Genomic DNA, 16,170 nt, shown 5'->3' on the forward strand with positions numbered 1-16,170 from the left:
TCAGGTGCATGATTTTGTGCTTGCCTTTTTTGAACTTCCTGAGAAGTCTGCCAGCCCGTTCTGGCCTGTTAAGGTCCCTTTGACTGGAGTTCTGCTGTCCAGTGTATTAATGACTGTTCCCCCCCCCAGCTTTGTATCATTGACAAACATCCTGGGGGTGCCTTCTATTCCATCTTGTAACCCCCTGATGAAGATGTAAAAAGTACTGATCCCAAAGGGAGGCCACTAGTAGCTGGTCACCAGTTGGACTTTGTATGGCTCAATTCTTTGAACCCAGCAGTCCAGTTAGTTTTCTGTCTCCCTTATTGTCCACTTATGTAGTCCATGTTTTACCTATTTGGCTATAAGAATACTATGGGAGATCATGTCAAAGGCTTTGCTACAGTCAAGGTAAGGAAAATCCTCTGTTCATCCTTCCTTCGCTGAGCCAAGAAGCAAAGAAAGCTATCAAGCTGGTCTCGGCATGGTTTGCCTTTGGTAAATCTGTGCTATCTGTTGCTAGTCACCCTCTTATCCTTTGTGTGCTTGGACAGGAATTCAAGTAAGACTTGCTCCATAATCTTTCTGAGAACTGAGGCTAGACTGACCAGCCTATAGTTTCCCAGGTCTTCCACCTTGCCATTCTTGAAGATTGTTGTGGATTGACCCTGGCTGGATGCCAGGTGCACACCAAAGCCACTCTTATCACTCCCCACCCCACCTCCCCCCCGCCTCATCTGGACAGGGGAGAGAAAATATAACAAAAAGCTGTGGGTTGAGATAAAGACAGGAAGAGATCATTCACCAATTACCGTCATGGGCAAAAAAGATTTGACTTGGGGAAATTAGTTTCATTTATTACTAATCAAATCAGAGCAGGATAATGAGAAATAAAACCAAGTCTTAAAACATCTTCCCTCCACCCCTTACTTCTTCCTGGGTGTCCTGGTTTCAGCTGGGATAGAATTAATTTTCTTTCTAGTAGCTGGTATAGTGTTATGCCTTGGATTCAGTATGAGAAGAATGTTGATAACACTGATGTTTTTGAGTTGTTGCTAAGTAGTGTTTATACTAAGTCAGGGATTTTGCAGCTTCTCATGCCCAGCCAGCAAGAAGGCTGAAGGGGCACAAGAAGCTGGGAGGGGACAGCTGACCCAAACTGGCCAAAAGGGTATTCCATACCACTTGACATCATACCTAGTATACAAACTGGGGGGAGTTGGCCTGGGGTGAGGATTGCTGCTCGGGAACTAACTGGGCGTCAGTCAGTGAGTGTTGAGCAATTACATTGTGCATCACTTGTTTTGTATATTCCGATCCTTTTATTATTATTATTATTGTCATTTTAGTATTGTTATTATTATCATTATTAGTTTCTTCTTTTCTGTTCTATTAAACTGTTATTCTCTCAACCCACAAGTTTTACCTTTTTCCTTCTGATTCTCTCCCCCATCCCACTGAGTGGGGGTGGAGTGAGTGAGCGGCTGTGTAGTGCTTAGTTGCTGGCTGGGGTTAAACCACTGGGCTTAACTTTACTCCTGATTTTCTCTACCTCCTCCCCCTCATTGGCACAGGGGGAATGGGAGTGGGGGTTGTGGTCAGTTCATCACAAGTCATCTCTGCTGCTCCTTCCTCCTCAGGGGGAGGACTCCTCACACTCTTCCCCTGCTCCACTGTGGGGTCCCTCCCATGGGAGACAATCCTCCACAAACTTTTTCAACATGGGTCCTTCACACAGGCTATAGTTCTTCATGAACTGCTCCAGTGTGGGTCCCTTCCATGGGGTGCAGTCCTTCAGGAACAGACTGCTCCAGCTTGGATCCCATCACTGATGGGCTCGGCCTTGGCCAGCGGCGGGTCTGTCTTTGAGCTGGCTAGCATTGGCCCTATCAGACATAGGGGAAGCTTCTCGTAGCTTCTCACAGAAGCCACCCCTGTAGCCCTCCCTGCTACCAAAACCTTGCCACACAAACCCAATACAAAGATGTATGTGACATTTGCCTTTACCAGTCACCAGGAACCTCTCCCAGTCACCATGACTTTTCAGAGATGATATAGAGCAGTCTTGTAGTGACACTGGCCAGCTTCCTGAACACCCCATCTGGAACTTGTGTATATCCTGTTTTCTTAAGTGTTTCCTACTTTATCTTCCTCTGTTGTGGGTAGTGCTTCACTCCTTCAGAATCTGCCTCTAGACTCATGTACCTGGGAAGCCTGAGGTGAAGAAGTCACTGAGTACCTCAAACTTTTCCATGTCCTTTGTCACTAGGTTTTCTGCTGCATTGACTAGTGGGCCGACAGTTTCCTTAATCTTTCTTTTGCTGTTGATAGACCTTAAAAAAAGAAACCAAACCACCAAACTTTTCTTGTTGCTGCTCACATCCTTTTTCTAGTTTCAACTTCAGCTGAGCTTTTGCTTTCTTAATTCCATCACTTCCACTTAGCCAGTGTCTCTATATTCCTCCTGGGTAGCCCATCACCACTGCCATCTGTCAAGAGTTCTCTGTTCATCCCTTCTTCTATGCTTGCTTGACTTCCTGCACATTGGAAAGGATCATTCTTGTGCTTTGAGGGAGTTGTCCTTGAAAATCAACCAGCTCTCTTGGCACCCTTTGGCCTGTAGGATATTCTTCCTGTAATCCTGCGAAGCAGATTCCTGAACAGGCCAAGATCTTGCCTTCTGAACTCCAGGCCTATAATTCCAGTGTTCGTCTTGCTTATTTATCCCAGAATCTTAAACTCTACAATCTCGTGGTTGCTGCAGCAAAGGCTGTTGTCAGTTTTTGCATCCACAGCCAGTTCTTGATTATGAGTAACAATTCCAGCAGAGCATTCCCCCTTGTCAACTTGTTGATTGTGTCAAGAAGTTGTCTTCTATGAGATTTCTGGAGCATATCGATTTCTTGTGCTTTGTCATTTTGCCCTACCAGCAGATACCAGGGTAGTTCAGGTCCCCCATGGGAACCAAAGCCTGTAATTGTGAGGCTTCCTGTAGTTGCCTGAAGAAGACTTCATCTGCTTGTTCTTTTTCATCAGGCAGTCCGAAGCTTGCGCTTATCATGATGTCACCATGTCAGTCTGACCTCTTATTCTTACCGATCAGCTCTCTTGACTGGCTTGTCAGTCTCTTGCCTGTTCCAAGACAAACTTTGCCTGCTGCAAGACAAACCTTCACATATTTAATCACTGCTTAGGCTAGAATGCATCTCCTCCTCGCCTTCCTAGTCTTTCTAAAGACCTGCATGCCTCCCTCACAGCACTCCAGCCACACAGATTATCCCACCATTTCTCTGTTATCCCACTGAGATCATAGCTGCACAGACCTTTTATTCTGCTTTTTTGTTTCCCATGCTTTGTGTGTTTGTGCACAAGCACTTGAGATTGTCCTCCAGCCATGCTTTTTTCAGAAGGAAGGTATGAGTCTCTTCCAGTATGCTGTCCCCCCACCCCAGGACTTCCCTGTTGCCCCCTCTTCCCAGTGAACACAGTTTAGAGTCCTTCTTGCTAGGTTAGCAAGGGTGTTGGCAAAGATTCTCTTGCACCACTTCGTCATATGCATTCCAGATTGTTCAGACATGATCCTGTTATAGAAGCTAAAGACCTGCCTACAATACCAGTCACGCAGCCAGACATTGACCCAGACAATTCATCCACTGCTACCTGAGTGTTTCCTCTTTACAAGCAAGATCAAGGAGAAGCCCTTGTGGTCCCTCATGCTCTTCATCATCACCTACAGATCTCTCTAGTTACTCTTGATACTCTCAAAGGTTTCATTTGGCAGTTTCATTCGAGTCTACATGGATGGCAACAAGAGGTAATAGTTTAAGTGACAGATGAGCCGTGGCACCTTCTCTGCAACATCTCAGATCTATGCCCTGGCAAGCAACAGGCCTCTGAAGATGGTAAACCTAGTTGGTGGATGGTTCCTTCTGGTCTTGCAGAACAGAGTTTCTAGCCACTATTGTGGTTAGAATATCAGTATTAATATTGTTATAATATTGTTTTCAGCTTCCAATAGTGAAGTGTTTATACATTCAAGTTTTCTAACTAGGAGCCTACCATGGTCAATATTCCCTTTTTTCAGGAGTATATCAGTAATACCCACTGCAGCTGCATATAATAACAAAGCTCAAGCAGAAATCAAACTTCAGGACTGGGATAGTGCTTTGCAAGATTGCGAGAAGGTACTAGATATGGAACCTGTCAACGTAAAAGGTAAAGTAGAACACAAACTTGCCCATTAGTTTATTTCTACCAAATAAAATGGTACATACCCATTCATGTTGTTAGTTGACTTCACTGAGCTTTAGATCAGGTCTAAGTACAAGTAAGGAAATGAGTAGCTCTCCAAAGTAATTTTAACAGTAATTTTGGGGTCAGGGGAAGTTTTATGCAGTTCACCCAGTTGATCCGTAATGGGTATTTTTAAGTGGTAGCATGGGGCTAACTCTTGTTTTTCATATGATGACTATAAGCCCTCTTGTATTCGTGCAGTGCATTTTTTCCATAATACCCACACTGAAGTATTAATTACCTTAGAAGTGACATGAAAACAATGAAAGTTGCTGATTTAATCCTTTCTGAAGGCAAGGGCTTGAATGTAGCTAACTATATTTGCATGGGAGGAGGGGAAAAATTGGAAAAATAGTAAAAGATGCTTCATAATTCATGATCGCTATCTCAAAAGGTGTCATGTGAAATTGCATCGTTAAAAATGATCAAGAGAACAGTTATTACTAACACAGAGTCATTATGAAGTAAATGCAGAATTTTTGAAACTGTTCTACACTTAATATGTCTAGAAAAAGTAGTGTATTTTTATCTGCTTTATGCTTTAAATACATAAATAATACACTTTGTTCCTCTGTAGCTCTGATGCGCCGTGCCACTGTACACAATCAGCTGCAGAATTACCAGACAGCTGTAGAGGATTTGAACAAAGTACTGTGTGTTGAACCAGAAAACGCTATAGCTAAGGTAAAATAAATGAGTTGAGTATGACTAGAAAGGGGTTGTATGCAGTTGTAGCATAAAGTGAGTACAGTTTATATTGTTTGATTTGAATATGAGTTTTGAGGACACACTCAATTTACTGTGCCAGTGATCAGTTTCCCAAGACCACATAGGTGCCTGTGGTGGAAATTAAGTACTTGAATAGGACAAGATCTTCTTTTCACTACTTAATTGTGAAAACCTGTAGGCACTCAAGTCTTGCTCTATTAACGTAACTTAGGTGCCTAAAATTTTGCTGCTGAACATGCTTATAGAAAAGATTATCAAACAGGCTGTGCTGAGACTTCTTATAATACCAGACATAAGATATTTATTTTGGGTACTCTTCCGGAGTAATTAATACATTAGTAGCTTTGCTGAGCAATGCTTCTGTGGCTGAAGGCAGATCTCTGTCCTTATCTGTGCCAGCTATTATGCCTTTGCTGAGACATCTAGAAGTGACAAGTGCTTGGCAGGGCATTTTTTTGAGTTGCTCTTTGCTTGGAGGATCCTCAGAACCCTCTTGAGCTATATATGAATGTATGGAACACATGCAGAATGAAATGTTTATGTGCAGAGTCACTAATATAAAGGTAAAGTGGTTGTTAGTAACTGGAATTCTTTAAGGTACTTTGTCCACATGAATCCTTGCTTGTTCCTGTCCTTGTTTTATCTTTTTATTGAGGAAGTGAGTACTGAAATGGCACTTCCTTGTATAGCATTGAATTAAGTTCAGAATAGTGCATAATGCTGTGTGTGTCTTACTCTGCTCTGAAAGTATGAAGTGCAGTTGGAGTATTTTTTTTGAGCAATCGAAAAATGTTTATGGAATGAGAGGATGTTTAATTTGCAGTTCTTACAAGAGGAGCAAACCTTTTCATTATTCAACAGTGTCCTTCTGCTACACTGCTAAGAAATTTTGTGTCTTGGTTCTAGTTCTATCAGTTACACTCCTCCATCAGATACCCATTAGACACCAAATTCTCCATAGCGTAAATTTTGATAAACTGGTTTTAGGCTTTTTCAGAGATTCTGGAAAGAGCCTGTTTTCCACGTGTCTTTTCTGAGTAGACCATGCCAGATATCACAATAATACAATCTACTTTTTTTCCTTTTAAATTATTTTTTGCTTAAGCAGTTCAAGAAAAGAACTTACATATTTGTGTGATATCTTCTAAGAGACAGAAATTGAGTGTTAATCTTGGTTTTGATACTGACTCTTGGAAAAGTCACATATATTTTCTTGGGTTTTATATCAGTAACATTAATTTTGCTGGTTCTTCAGGATCTTATGTGGACTATTTAACAGAATGTATTTTCTGTATACAAATTATAATTTACATACCTATAAAAAAGGCTTCTGCTATTGCTGTTTTTTCTCTATTTCAGAAATATCTGCTAGAGATTGAAAAGAAACTGAAAGATTTAAAGCCTGTATCTGAGACTCAAGGCAAAGGAAAAAGAATACTTATTCAAGATATAGAGGATTCAGACGGTGATGAAAAAAGAGGTGAAAATACAGAGGAACATGAAAGAAGCGGCAGAGATAAAAGTAATGTCATGTCATTTCCTATTTAATTTTAACCTGAGGAAAAAATCATTGCTTTTGATATTGTAATGTTTGTTCACACAATTCATCCATATTTGCTTGCAAAGAATTTTGCCTGTTTGAAGACTAAAATTACATTCACTACTTAAAGTAGATTTGAGTGTGAAATCTAGAATCCAGTTTTATTACACATCTTTGGAATTATTTCTAGAATATATATATATAACTAACTACATATATATAGAATATGTAACAGAGGCAGGTGGAAAATGTTGCTATAAATCACCTACTTCCCTGTGTCCTGTGTAATTTTATACCTATCCTTTGATGTGGACCCAGTTGGGAATTTCTTCTGGTGTTAGGAGAACGTTTTATGTTCCTTAGCTCTTTCTCTCACACAGCTCTCCTGCCTTCCCACCATCACATTTTTCTTCTGCATTTTTCCTCCCTTGCTTGGTTCAAAGGGTGTAAAAACAATCAAGTGGCATGTAGTTTTACTTTTGTTGTTGTTGTTTTGAAAACTATCAGCCTTTTTTTGTTTTTTAATGTAAGATATCATCTGTGTGCTCCCAAAGTATATATTAGAGGTAAAAAATATGCAATTCTTGTACTGTATGTAGTTTACAAGCAGTTGAAGCGCAGCTTCTGTTCCTGGATTAGGGTGTGACTAACGGCAAGACTGCTGAGATGAAGCTACTGGCATAATCAGAATATGTGACTTGTAGGAGGAAGTAAGGCAGCAGGGGCTCTTGACGCTTGCACTGGCAGGTTGCTTTTGGGTTCATCTGCATGTCTGGGCTCCAACCTTGCAACAGAATAACATCTCTAGGTTGATTTCCACCTTTTCTCCTTTCTGTTGGCTCTGTAAGGTAATGCAGCATGACAACTGCGACTTTTGTGTTTTCCGTGGCCTGTGTAATTCTTTATCTTGAAATTAAATCAGTCTGTGGGTTTTCCAGCTTAAGTGCGAGTATTAGACAGTACATGTGGCATTTATTTGCACACAAATTTAAGGAAAATACATTTTTTCAAAATCAGTAGGTATCCACTAAGTCTCCTCAGCTAAAACCCTGGAAGAAAGGATAGATCATGTCCCTAGCCTTAAATATTAGTTAATTTGGGGTTGCTTTACATTGGGAGCATTCAGATGACTAAGTGCCTTCTAGCTCCATAGGAATATTCCCATTTTGTTGATGAAAGGTTAGGCTTTTCAACATAGGGAAGATTGTCAACTGATGTCAGTCACATGTGTTCTCAAGCTTGAGATTTAGGAGGCAAACGTCTTCATAGGTTACTCTGTGTTTTCAGGTACAACTGGAAACAAACATGAAGCCAGTTCAGTTATTGAGTAAATCTGGTATGTTCTTTGAACCTAACAACAAGTAAACTAAGCATCTTACATGTCTTCTCTATACATCTAGTCATGTAGTCACAGTCAGTTCAGTAGTCCACATAGTCCAGTCATGTAGTCACATTTATTTCACATTCTAGTTGGTAAGCCTCATGCATTCCTACTAAACTTATAATTTAGAGATTGGAAGATAAACAAAATATTTTTTGTTTTCTTTAGCTCTGAAGAGTTAATTTCTCAGCTTTGAATAGAACAGTCTAAAGGCTGTAGTCTCTCTTCATCTTTTATGTGCTGAAAGCAAAAGTAAATAAAATCCTTTTTGTACAGTAGAAACAGAAAATTGCTTACATCCTAGAGACTGTAAAAACTAGTATTCAGGCACTGTAAAAACTAAAAATCATGTATGTACTTGACATAACGCCTGATCTTTTGATATGTTTATAGAAGTTCTCAAGTGATAAATATGATTTACAGATAAAACTATTTTAAATAGCCCCTTTTAATTAATAAAAATTTGCTGAATTTTGTGGTATTTACTTGATCTATTACAATATAATTATTGATTATTAAATAATTATTAATAATTAGTAAATATTTGTTCATAAAAAGGAGAGTGCTTTAAACAAATAAAGTCTAAGTTAGTTTTAAAATTATTATTTCTCAACCTGTTATTGCTAAGTTGACAACAGCTCTCTTTAAAAGATGTACTTGGAGCACATAGAATAGAAGAAACCTTGAAACACAAAGCTAGGCTTTGACAGTGGGAAAAGATGTTGCTTAGAGGGTGTTTTCTTTGTGCGTGGTGTCGCAGAGGCTTATAAAATCAAATTAGGCAGGTGACAAACTCAAAGGAAATTTATTCTAACTAAAATTGTTTAACGGGTGATAAACTAGGAATGGCATTTGTTCTAATCAAAATCGTTTAACAGTCCAACAAACATTAGTAAACTACAGGTTCAAGATACCAAACAGAATTAATAACTACACAGCTGACTGAAGTTTTAGAAATGATGACCCAGATGTGCAATCACTCACTCTGCAAGGCGAGGGCTCGCAACGTCCAGGAGTTTCCTTGGGCAGTGTCCCAACCTCAGGGGAGTGTCCCCAGCTGCAGACCCGCTGCTCCAAGGAGGACCAGCTCAAAATGCCCTCTGGCAGGGCCCCATTTATACCCTAGTGGAATCTGATCTGTGGTCATATATGGTTAAAGGTCAAGAAGTTTCTTTCGACTGAAGTATTTCATTGGCTGAGGGCTTTGCCTTTCAACCGGAGTGCGTGACACTCGTCAATAGGGAAGGCTACCGTTGAACAGTCGAGAGGTTTTGAGGGGTTTTAGTCTTTAGCAGGGTGGGTGCACCTACCACATGTGGTTTATTTATTACGCTTTAGAGGTGAAGAGAATATTCTTCTTCTAGATGAGACCTTTTTCCCCTTCAGGATATATTTTTTTCCTTTGGTATGTGTCCTGTTTCTGTGCACCTTGAGATTGCTGGTTTGGTACACTGACACTCGATATTGAAGCATTAGCACACCTCTTTTTCCTTTGTGTCAAATCCTTCATCTGGCTTCTAGTTTTGCTGCCTATGTGGTATTAAATTTACTTGATCCCACAGCAGTTGGCTACAGAGAATTATTTTGTGATTTTCTTCCAGTCTGTTTTCTACTTGATAGCACCAAATTAAGGTCTTTGTCATTGAACATGACAGTACCATGATTTGGAACCGTTCTTGTTCTGAAGAGCATCTCCTTATATCAGTCCACTACCTTGGGACTTTGTTTTCTTCCACTAGATCGTCCTTTTTTGGGAATGTTCTTAGGAGCCGAATAGGTATGAAATCTGTCTCTGCATCCTTGATAAATTATGTACTATGTTCTCAGCTGGTCTTGACCATGTAACTTGGTTTCTCTGAAGTAATAGGCTTTCCACCCTTAAATAAATGGGGCTGTCATCATAATGACTGATTTACAGCTTTCCAAAACAAATACGGTTTGATAACGCTCTTTGAATTTCTCTTGTTGATTTTCTAATCATGTTTTATAAAGTAGACATCTTCAAATAAAACTGGATTCTTTGTCTTTGCATTTTTACTTGAATTTTTCCATGTGGAATAATGAAACATTTATTTGATGTTACAGATAGTTCTTCAACATAATGTGTTAATGTTCATGGCTTTTCACAGAGAACAGTGAGTAAAGTCTTAGATTTGCGTTTTGAAGTTTCTGATTTGTTGAGAAGCAAAGCATATCGGGTAGGAGACAATGAGAGCTCTTCTACTCAAGCGATCAATTGAGCTTGCTGTTGTATTTTCGGCATTCATGATATTGCTTTCTGCTCTCCTCTGCTACTGAGGCTCTGAGATAATTGAAATGTTATCTGCTGATTAATACTTACTGGCTGCTCTGTATCCTTGCTCACTTGGCCTTTATGCCATATATGAATTCTCATCTATCCAAATCTTAATTTGTAGTAATCTCTGTGACTAGAATTTTACTGTAATAGGAAGTTTCTTTGCCATTGTAGCTTTGAATAATTGACTGTGTCTGTTCTTCTTATGGTTAGAAGCCTTGTTGATGAGGTCTTGTATGAGGACATTAGGCTACCCTGTTATCCAATATAATAGTTATTCTGTATTCCTTGATCCTCTTTCCAGTGTGCTTGTTCATTTCCTATTTTTGATTTTTTTAGAATTGTAAACTCTCTGAAGAAGGAACTCTCATTTATAATTAATTTGTATAGTGTGTAGCACAATTGGACCCAACCTATTGTGGCTTTTAGGCTGTATTGCAAGCTTGCAATATGAAAATTTAGATCGTGTTAAAATAAACAGCATTGAAAATTCACTCTAGAATTGCACTTGTAATGCATATCCTGAAGTTAAGAAAAACCTTCAATTACAGTGTCAGTATAAATGCTGACCAGTATATCTTTTTTCATTCTTTATAAACAAAGATTGCCCCTAAGGAGTAGAGATCAGAGTTATTCGAGAAGCTTGTTTGTTACATGTTCTGGCTCAGAACAATTCGGGTACAATCTCAACCAGCTAAACCAAGAACACATAATACAAAACAGATATTTGCTGACTGTGTGTGGCAAAAAAATATTTTAAATTATTAAAAATTAATCTGTGGAGATTTGGACCATTCCAGTTGCCTTCATATGTAGCTAGTCCAGTGCAGATAAAAGACTTTAAAATGATTCCTGGCTTCATAATACGTAAATTCATTGTGAACTGAATTTAGATACATTGTTTTCAGTCTGCCACCATTATTCCGTGCCATGCTTCTGGAGGATAAATACTTTGTGTAGCTGGAAATTAATTTTAAATGAAAGACAATGTCATCCATTAAAAAAAACCCTTCAAATATTCCTTTTGGAGTATTGACTAGCTTTTGTTTTATGACAGTCCTTCCATTTAAAGTTTGTTATTTTAGTAGTAACACGAATTAAAATTCTTTAAAGTTTGTATTTATTGTCATTCTGGTCAAAATCCTGTCCATATTTTTCAGTAAGTTTCTTTAACTTTTCATTGGAATTTATAATGTATCTAGACTTTTTTTTTTTTAAGAAAAGTTCATAGGCACTGATTTTTTAATTTTTTTTTTTTAAGCAAAGCCCAGAATGCTGCTTTCATGAATACGTTTCTCTGTAGAGACTGATACAGGAATATTGTTTAGGTTATAAACACTGAAACGGAAAGACAGTGAGAATTAGATTTGAGAAATACGTCTCTACAATTTCATGCATGGTGTTTACTCAGTCCAGAAATATTTAGGCAATTAGCATAATCTGACACCTAAAAAAGTTAACTGTGAGTATTCCTATTTTCAGGGGGACTCCAAATGCTATAAATGTTTCCTGTGTAATCTAGTATTGGTTCTGTGCACTTCAGGAAATTTTCTCCTGTATTCAGGAAGTGATGTTCACATTAATGACATTCACATCACACATTATCTTAATTTCTTGTTTTTTCTTAGTCTCTAGCAGTTGGGATGCTCTTCAAGAGTGTTTCGCTGTGTTTTCTAAAAAATTGTCATTATCACCTGTCTGTGACATTGAAAACGTTTTTTTCCTTTTTTTTTTTACTAGAAGGTATACAGAGTGTTCTCTATTTTGGTGGATGTAAAATGGAAGTATTTTAGCATGTAACCTAAGGAAATCGTTATTATTATATTACTACTGTCTTCATTCATCTGCCCAGCTAGCCTTTTACCCTCATGCTTCCTACCAAACAGATGTTAATCCTTTTTGGCATATTTGGCACTGCCAAATTGGATGGATGGATGAATGGATGGATGGAAGTCTCATATAAATAATTTACTTTAAGTTTTATAAAAATGTCTGTGTGGGTAGAATAGATTTATCCTATCATTCATTGTTCCCACTGTGGAGTATGACTTTATTATTAAACATGGTATTTCAAAACAGAGACCACAGCTAGGAAGGAGGCAGTTGGAGCTTCTGTCTATTAGGCACTAGAAAATCTATTGTTTGTAAAAATCTTATTCTTTCCCATCCTGTTCAGTTTGATTTCAGTAACATTTTGTGCATTAAAAAAATAATTTCTGTAATTTGGAACAACGTGGCATTCATCCATATTCAATCAACTTCAAAAGTTTAGTTTGAGTCAGTTGGAAGTATCACTCCAATATATGAAGACATGAAAAAATTCTGTTGGACAGACAAACACATCAAGATAAGGGAAGATGAAAACCCAGCATCTTAATAGTACCAGAACACAGAGTTGGCTTTGTGTGACTGGTAGTATCAAGAGTCAGGCTCTCTGCAGAAATCTATGTTTGAATTTCGTGGTGGTAATCTGTTAGGAATTCAGGTGAGTAAGGAATATATATGTATGTTAATATCTGATACCCTTATTGCATGATTTTTCCTAATTAAATTAGTAATAAATAATAGTGAAAGTTGAATGATCAGAAGTATCTATAAAGGGCTTTTTGACATTATGTTTAAATGAAACCTTTTTGAGAATTATTTATAAGCTTTTAACCCTCCTATGTTATACTTGAGGACAGTTTCGAAGTGTGCAACATTACTGGTTTGTTAGCTATGTGTTCCAATTTTAACATGCAAGCATTTTGATTCGGTCATGGAAAAGCAAAGTACCCGTATTGTACCAGCCAGTATTTAAAGAGTTAATTTCAAGGTGAACTCCGTACCATTCTGACGCTCCAGAACAGGGGTTCACAATATGCCCAGCAAGGAGCCATGAGATTTCATAGTAATACCTTTTCAGTAATAATTGCAAGTTACGGGCGAGTAGGTATTTTTCTGTGTTCTTGGAAGTGTTGTCTGAGGCAAATAAATCTTCAAAACGTTAGGATGCCTGAAGTATTTGGTCCCCTGTTCTTTGGCTGTACACCCCTCTTCTGCCAGGACGATAGTTTCTTCTGATGATGCAAGCTCTAACTCAGCTCATTAACTTCCTTGCAGAAATTGTCGTGCCAGTAAGAGGAGAGGCGGCTGCTGGCGAGGCTGCCATGGGGAACGCGCAGAGAAAGTTTCATAGCAAAGGAGGAGGCAGTAAGGCGGAGGACGGAGAGACACAGAAGCAGAAGGAACCCACTGAGAGCCGATTAAAAAAAGGCACAGCAGAGAAAAAATCACAAAAGCATTTGCCAGACCGTGAAGGGGAAGTTAATGGCTATTTACACAGTGACCAAAAGAGTGAAAGCCCTGAAGCTGAGAAGGTCTCCACATCGCACGGAGCAGGGTCTCAGTCGGCTGGTGGTGGCCGTTCTACTTCACTTCCTCCTACTGCAGCAAAACTAAAAAGTGAAGGAAACGAGTTATTTAAGAGTGGACAGTTTGGAGAAGCCGTGCTCAAATACTCGGAAGCAATTGAATATGTCATTGGTCTAGGTGGGTGTAATACCTTATGTTTACGTATAGGATTGTTGTTTAGATTACTTAAAGGAACTACAGATGAGCTAGCCTATCTCTGGATTTTTGGCAGGAGCTACTGTGCAGTAAATTCTTAGTCATTTCACTAGAGGACAATTCATGTGACACAAAATGTAGGAAGATGAGTGAAATAATATTTTAACTTCTTGGGGCAGAGCTGCTTGCATTTATGTGTTTGAATAATTACATGTTCTAGGTGACATGATAAAGGAAAGCTGCTTGCAGCTTTGCATTGTCAGCAGACTGCATCACTGCAGTGCAACTTAGAGCGTGCAAGTCTTTAATTCTTGAATGTCATTTTAGTAATGGTCTTTGATTTTAATTGTAACTTCTTTTAGGAGAACAAAGTCCAGATGATTTAAGTATCTTGTACTCAAACAGAGCTGCGTGTTACCTCAAAGAAGGGAATTGCGCTGACTGCATTCAGGACTGTAACAGGTAAATTGCAACCTCCCATGTAGAGCAACAACATTCTTGATGATGATTAAACATTTTAAATCATATATTGTTATTGCAGTTTGACTTAGAACAATCTTCAGTAAAGTCTGGTTCCTTGTCTAAATGACAGATATCTTTGTCAGTTATGTAAATAATTACATGGAACCTAGAGAAGGAGTAACTTTTAACTATTTTACTGTGTAAGGGCAGTTGTTAGGCTTCTTGTGTACACAGAAATACATAGCAAGATTAACATTTTTAATATAAAAGCAGACTTACTTCAGTGATGCTCTTTAGTCGTGAAAGCTTTGTTAACCCCGATGCTTATCACAGTGTTGGAAATTGCTTTCAAGCATATGTATGGTGTTTACATGTGTTGTCTGTGTTTGGTTCGTTGTTTTTGTTTGTGGGTTTTTTAGTACATACTTGGCATAGTTATAAACAGTAATTACAGCTGTTCAGGAATTGAGCTAAAATCCTTTCTGCTTATTGTGGCTTTTAAGGATACAGGAGTTAGAGGAGATCAGACACCTTCAGTAACTTCCAAACACTGCCTTACACTCAATTATTACTGTATTTCTAGATGTCTTTTTTTGTATTTTTGTAGATGGGGTTAGTAAGAGTGAGGCTTAAGGTGCAAAAAAAAGATCCCAAGACAGAAATCATACTAATTAATCAGTTGGGGATTTTTACAGCACAACACAACTGTTAAAAAAAAAAACAACAAAAAAAACCCAAACTAAAAATATGCATGTACCTTTGTATTAACTAAATGTTTGACTTACTGTATATATTCTACCTGACAGAAAAGATTTCTGAATATGTCATCTGCAAGAAATTGACTTGTTAACAATATTCTTTTAAAATAGATGCAGGGCCATTGATAGCTGGCTGATAAAACAAGATAGCATACTTAACAGCCATCACATTTTTCTGTCCAAGGGGTTTGAAGTATGTAGGACTTCAACTGAAATCAGTAATACAAAGTTTTTGGGTCTTGTGTTCTTACAATTTGGAAGCTTATTTTCTTACTAGTTAATGATAGTGTCCTTACTGTCATGCATATTTGCTGGATACACAAGGACCCATGATGCTTAGTGAACACAAGAGAAGCAGAAATAATTTAGACCGGGAAGCAGAACTGCAAAACTGCAAACACATGTGAATTAGGCAATGTCAAGTAAATCTTCTCTAGGCAATACAACATAAAGGATGATCTACAAATAGGTTACTTGATTTCAAAGTAAAAAATGGTGTAGTGGTTATATTAGTGATATAAAAATAAGTATTGAACATTTATCTTTCATTAAGTTTTAGCTGTTTAGGGCTTAGAATTATACAAAAACCCCTCTGTTGGATCTCTCTTTGTCTCAAGACTGATTTGGAGTGCCTGTGATTCTCGTTAAAGAGAGTGAAATAGGGTTCCTATGCACTAATGGTAATTTATTTAGTACTGTAGTGGTTTGGTCCCTGACTGTATTATCTTTGCTTTCTACCCTCAAAATGTGGTTTTCCATTCCCACTGATGCTATTCTTCAAGCAGTGTCATCTTCCCCTGAATTTATTTATTGTTGTTTTTTCCTTTATTCATGATGTTAGGAACCTAAAATTGCATTAATACTCTCCTAAGTTACAGAATGTCAAGCATGTTTGCAGAGATTTTGTAGGGGCTATGATGATGTGTGCTGTTGTATTTTTCAAATGAATTCAGCAACGTAAAGAGAAATGGAACACTGGAAATATTTATGAAATGGAAATTTGAAATGTTTATTGTAGAAATCATTCTTTCTCTAGCTTTAGGAGGAGTAATGGTGCAAAGCCAATTCACAGCAAAGGCCAACAGCCTCCTGGGCTTACAAACAGGAGCACAGCCATTGGATTGAGGGAACTGATTATCCCCTTGTACTCAGCACTTGTTAGACAACATCTATGATAACTGTG

General features: G+C 38.3%; 1 protein-coding gene across 3 annotated transcripts in view; it reads left to right on the forward strand.

Annotated features, from left to right (window-relative positions):
• SPAG1 (sperm associated antigen 1) overlaps positions 1-16,170 on the forward strand; it is a 45,344-nt gene that overhangs the window by 11,865 nt on the left and 17,309 nt on the right. For all 3 annotated transcript variants that reach the window (XM_049827074.1, XM_049827094.1, XM_049827084.1), the window contains 5 exons: positions 4,064-4,194; positions 4,850-4,956; positions 6,361-6,523; positions 13,321-13,749; positions 14,130-14,229. In XM_049827074.1, coding sequence (XP_049683031.1) covers positions 4,064-4,194; positions 4,850-4,956; positions 6,361-6,523; positions 13,321-13,749; positions 14,130-14,229 — 930 coding nt within the window. The remainder of the gene's footprint in view (positions 1-4,063; positions 4,195-4,849; positions 4,957-6,360; positions 6,524-13,320; positions 13,750-14,129; positions 14,230-16,170) is intronic.

The sequence above is a fragment of the Accipiter gentilis genome, chromosome 2 (genome assembly GCF_929443795.1).
Source record: "Accipiter gentilis chromosome 2, bAccGen1.1, whole genome shotgun sequence".
NCBI classification, from domain to species: Eukaryota; Metazoa; Chordata; class Aves; order Accipitriformes; family Accipitridae; genus Astur; species Astur gentilis.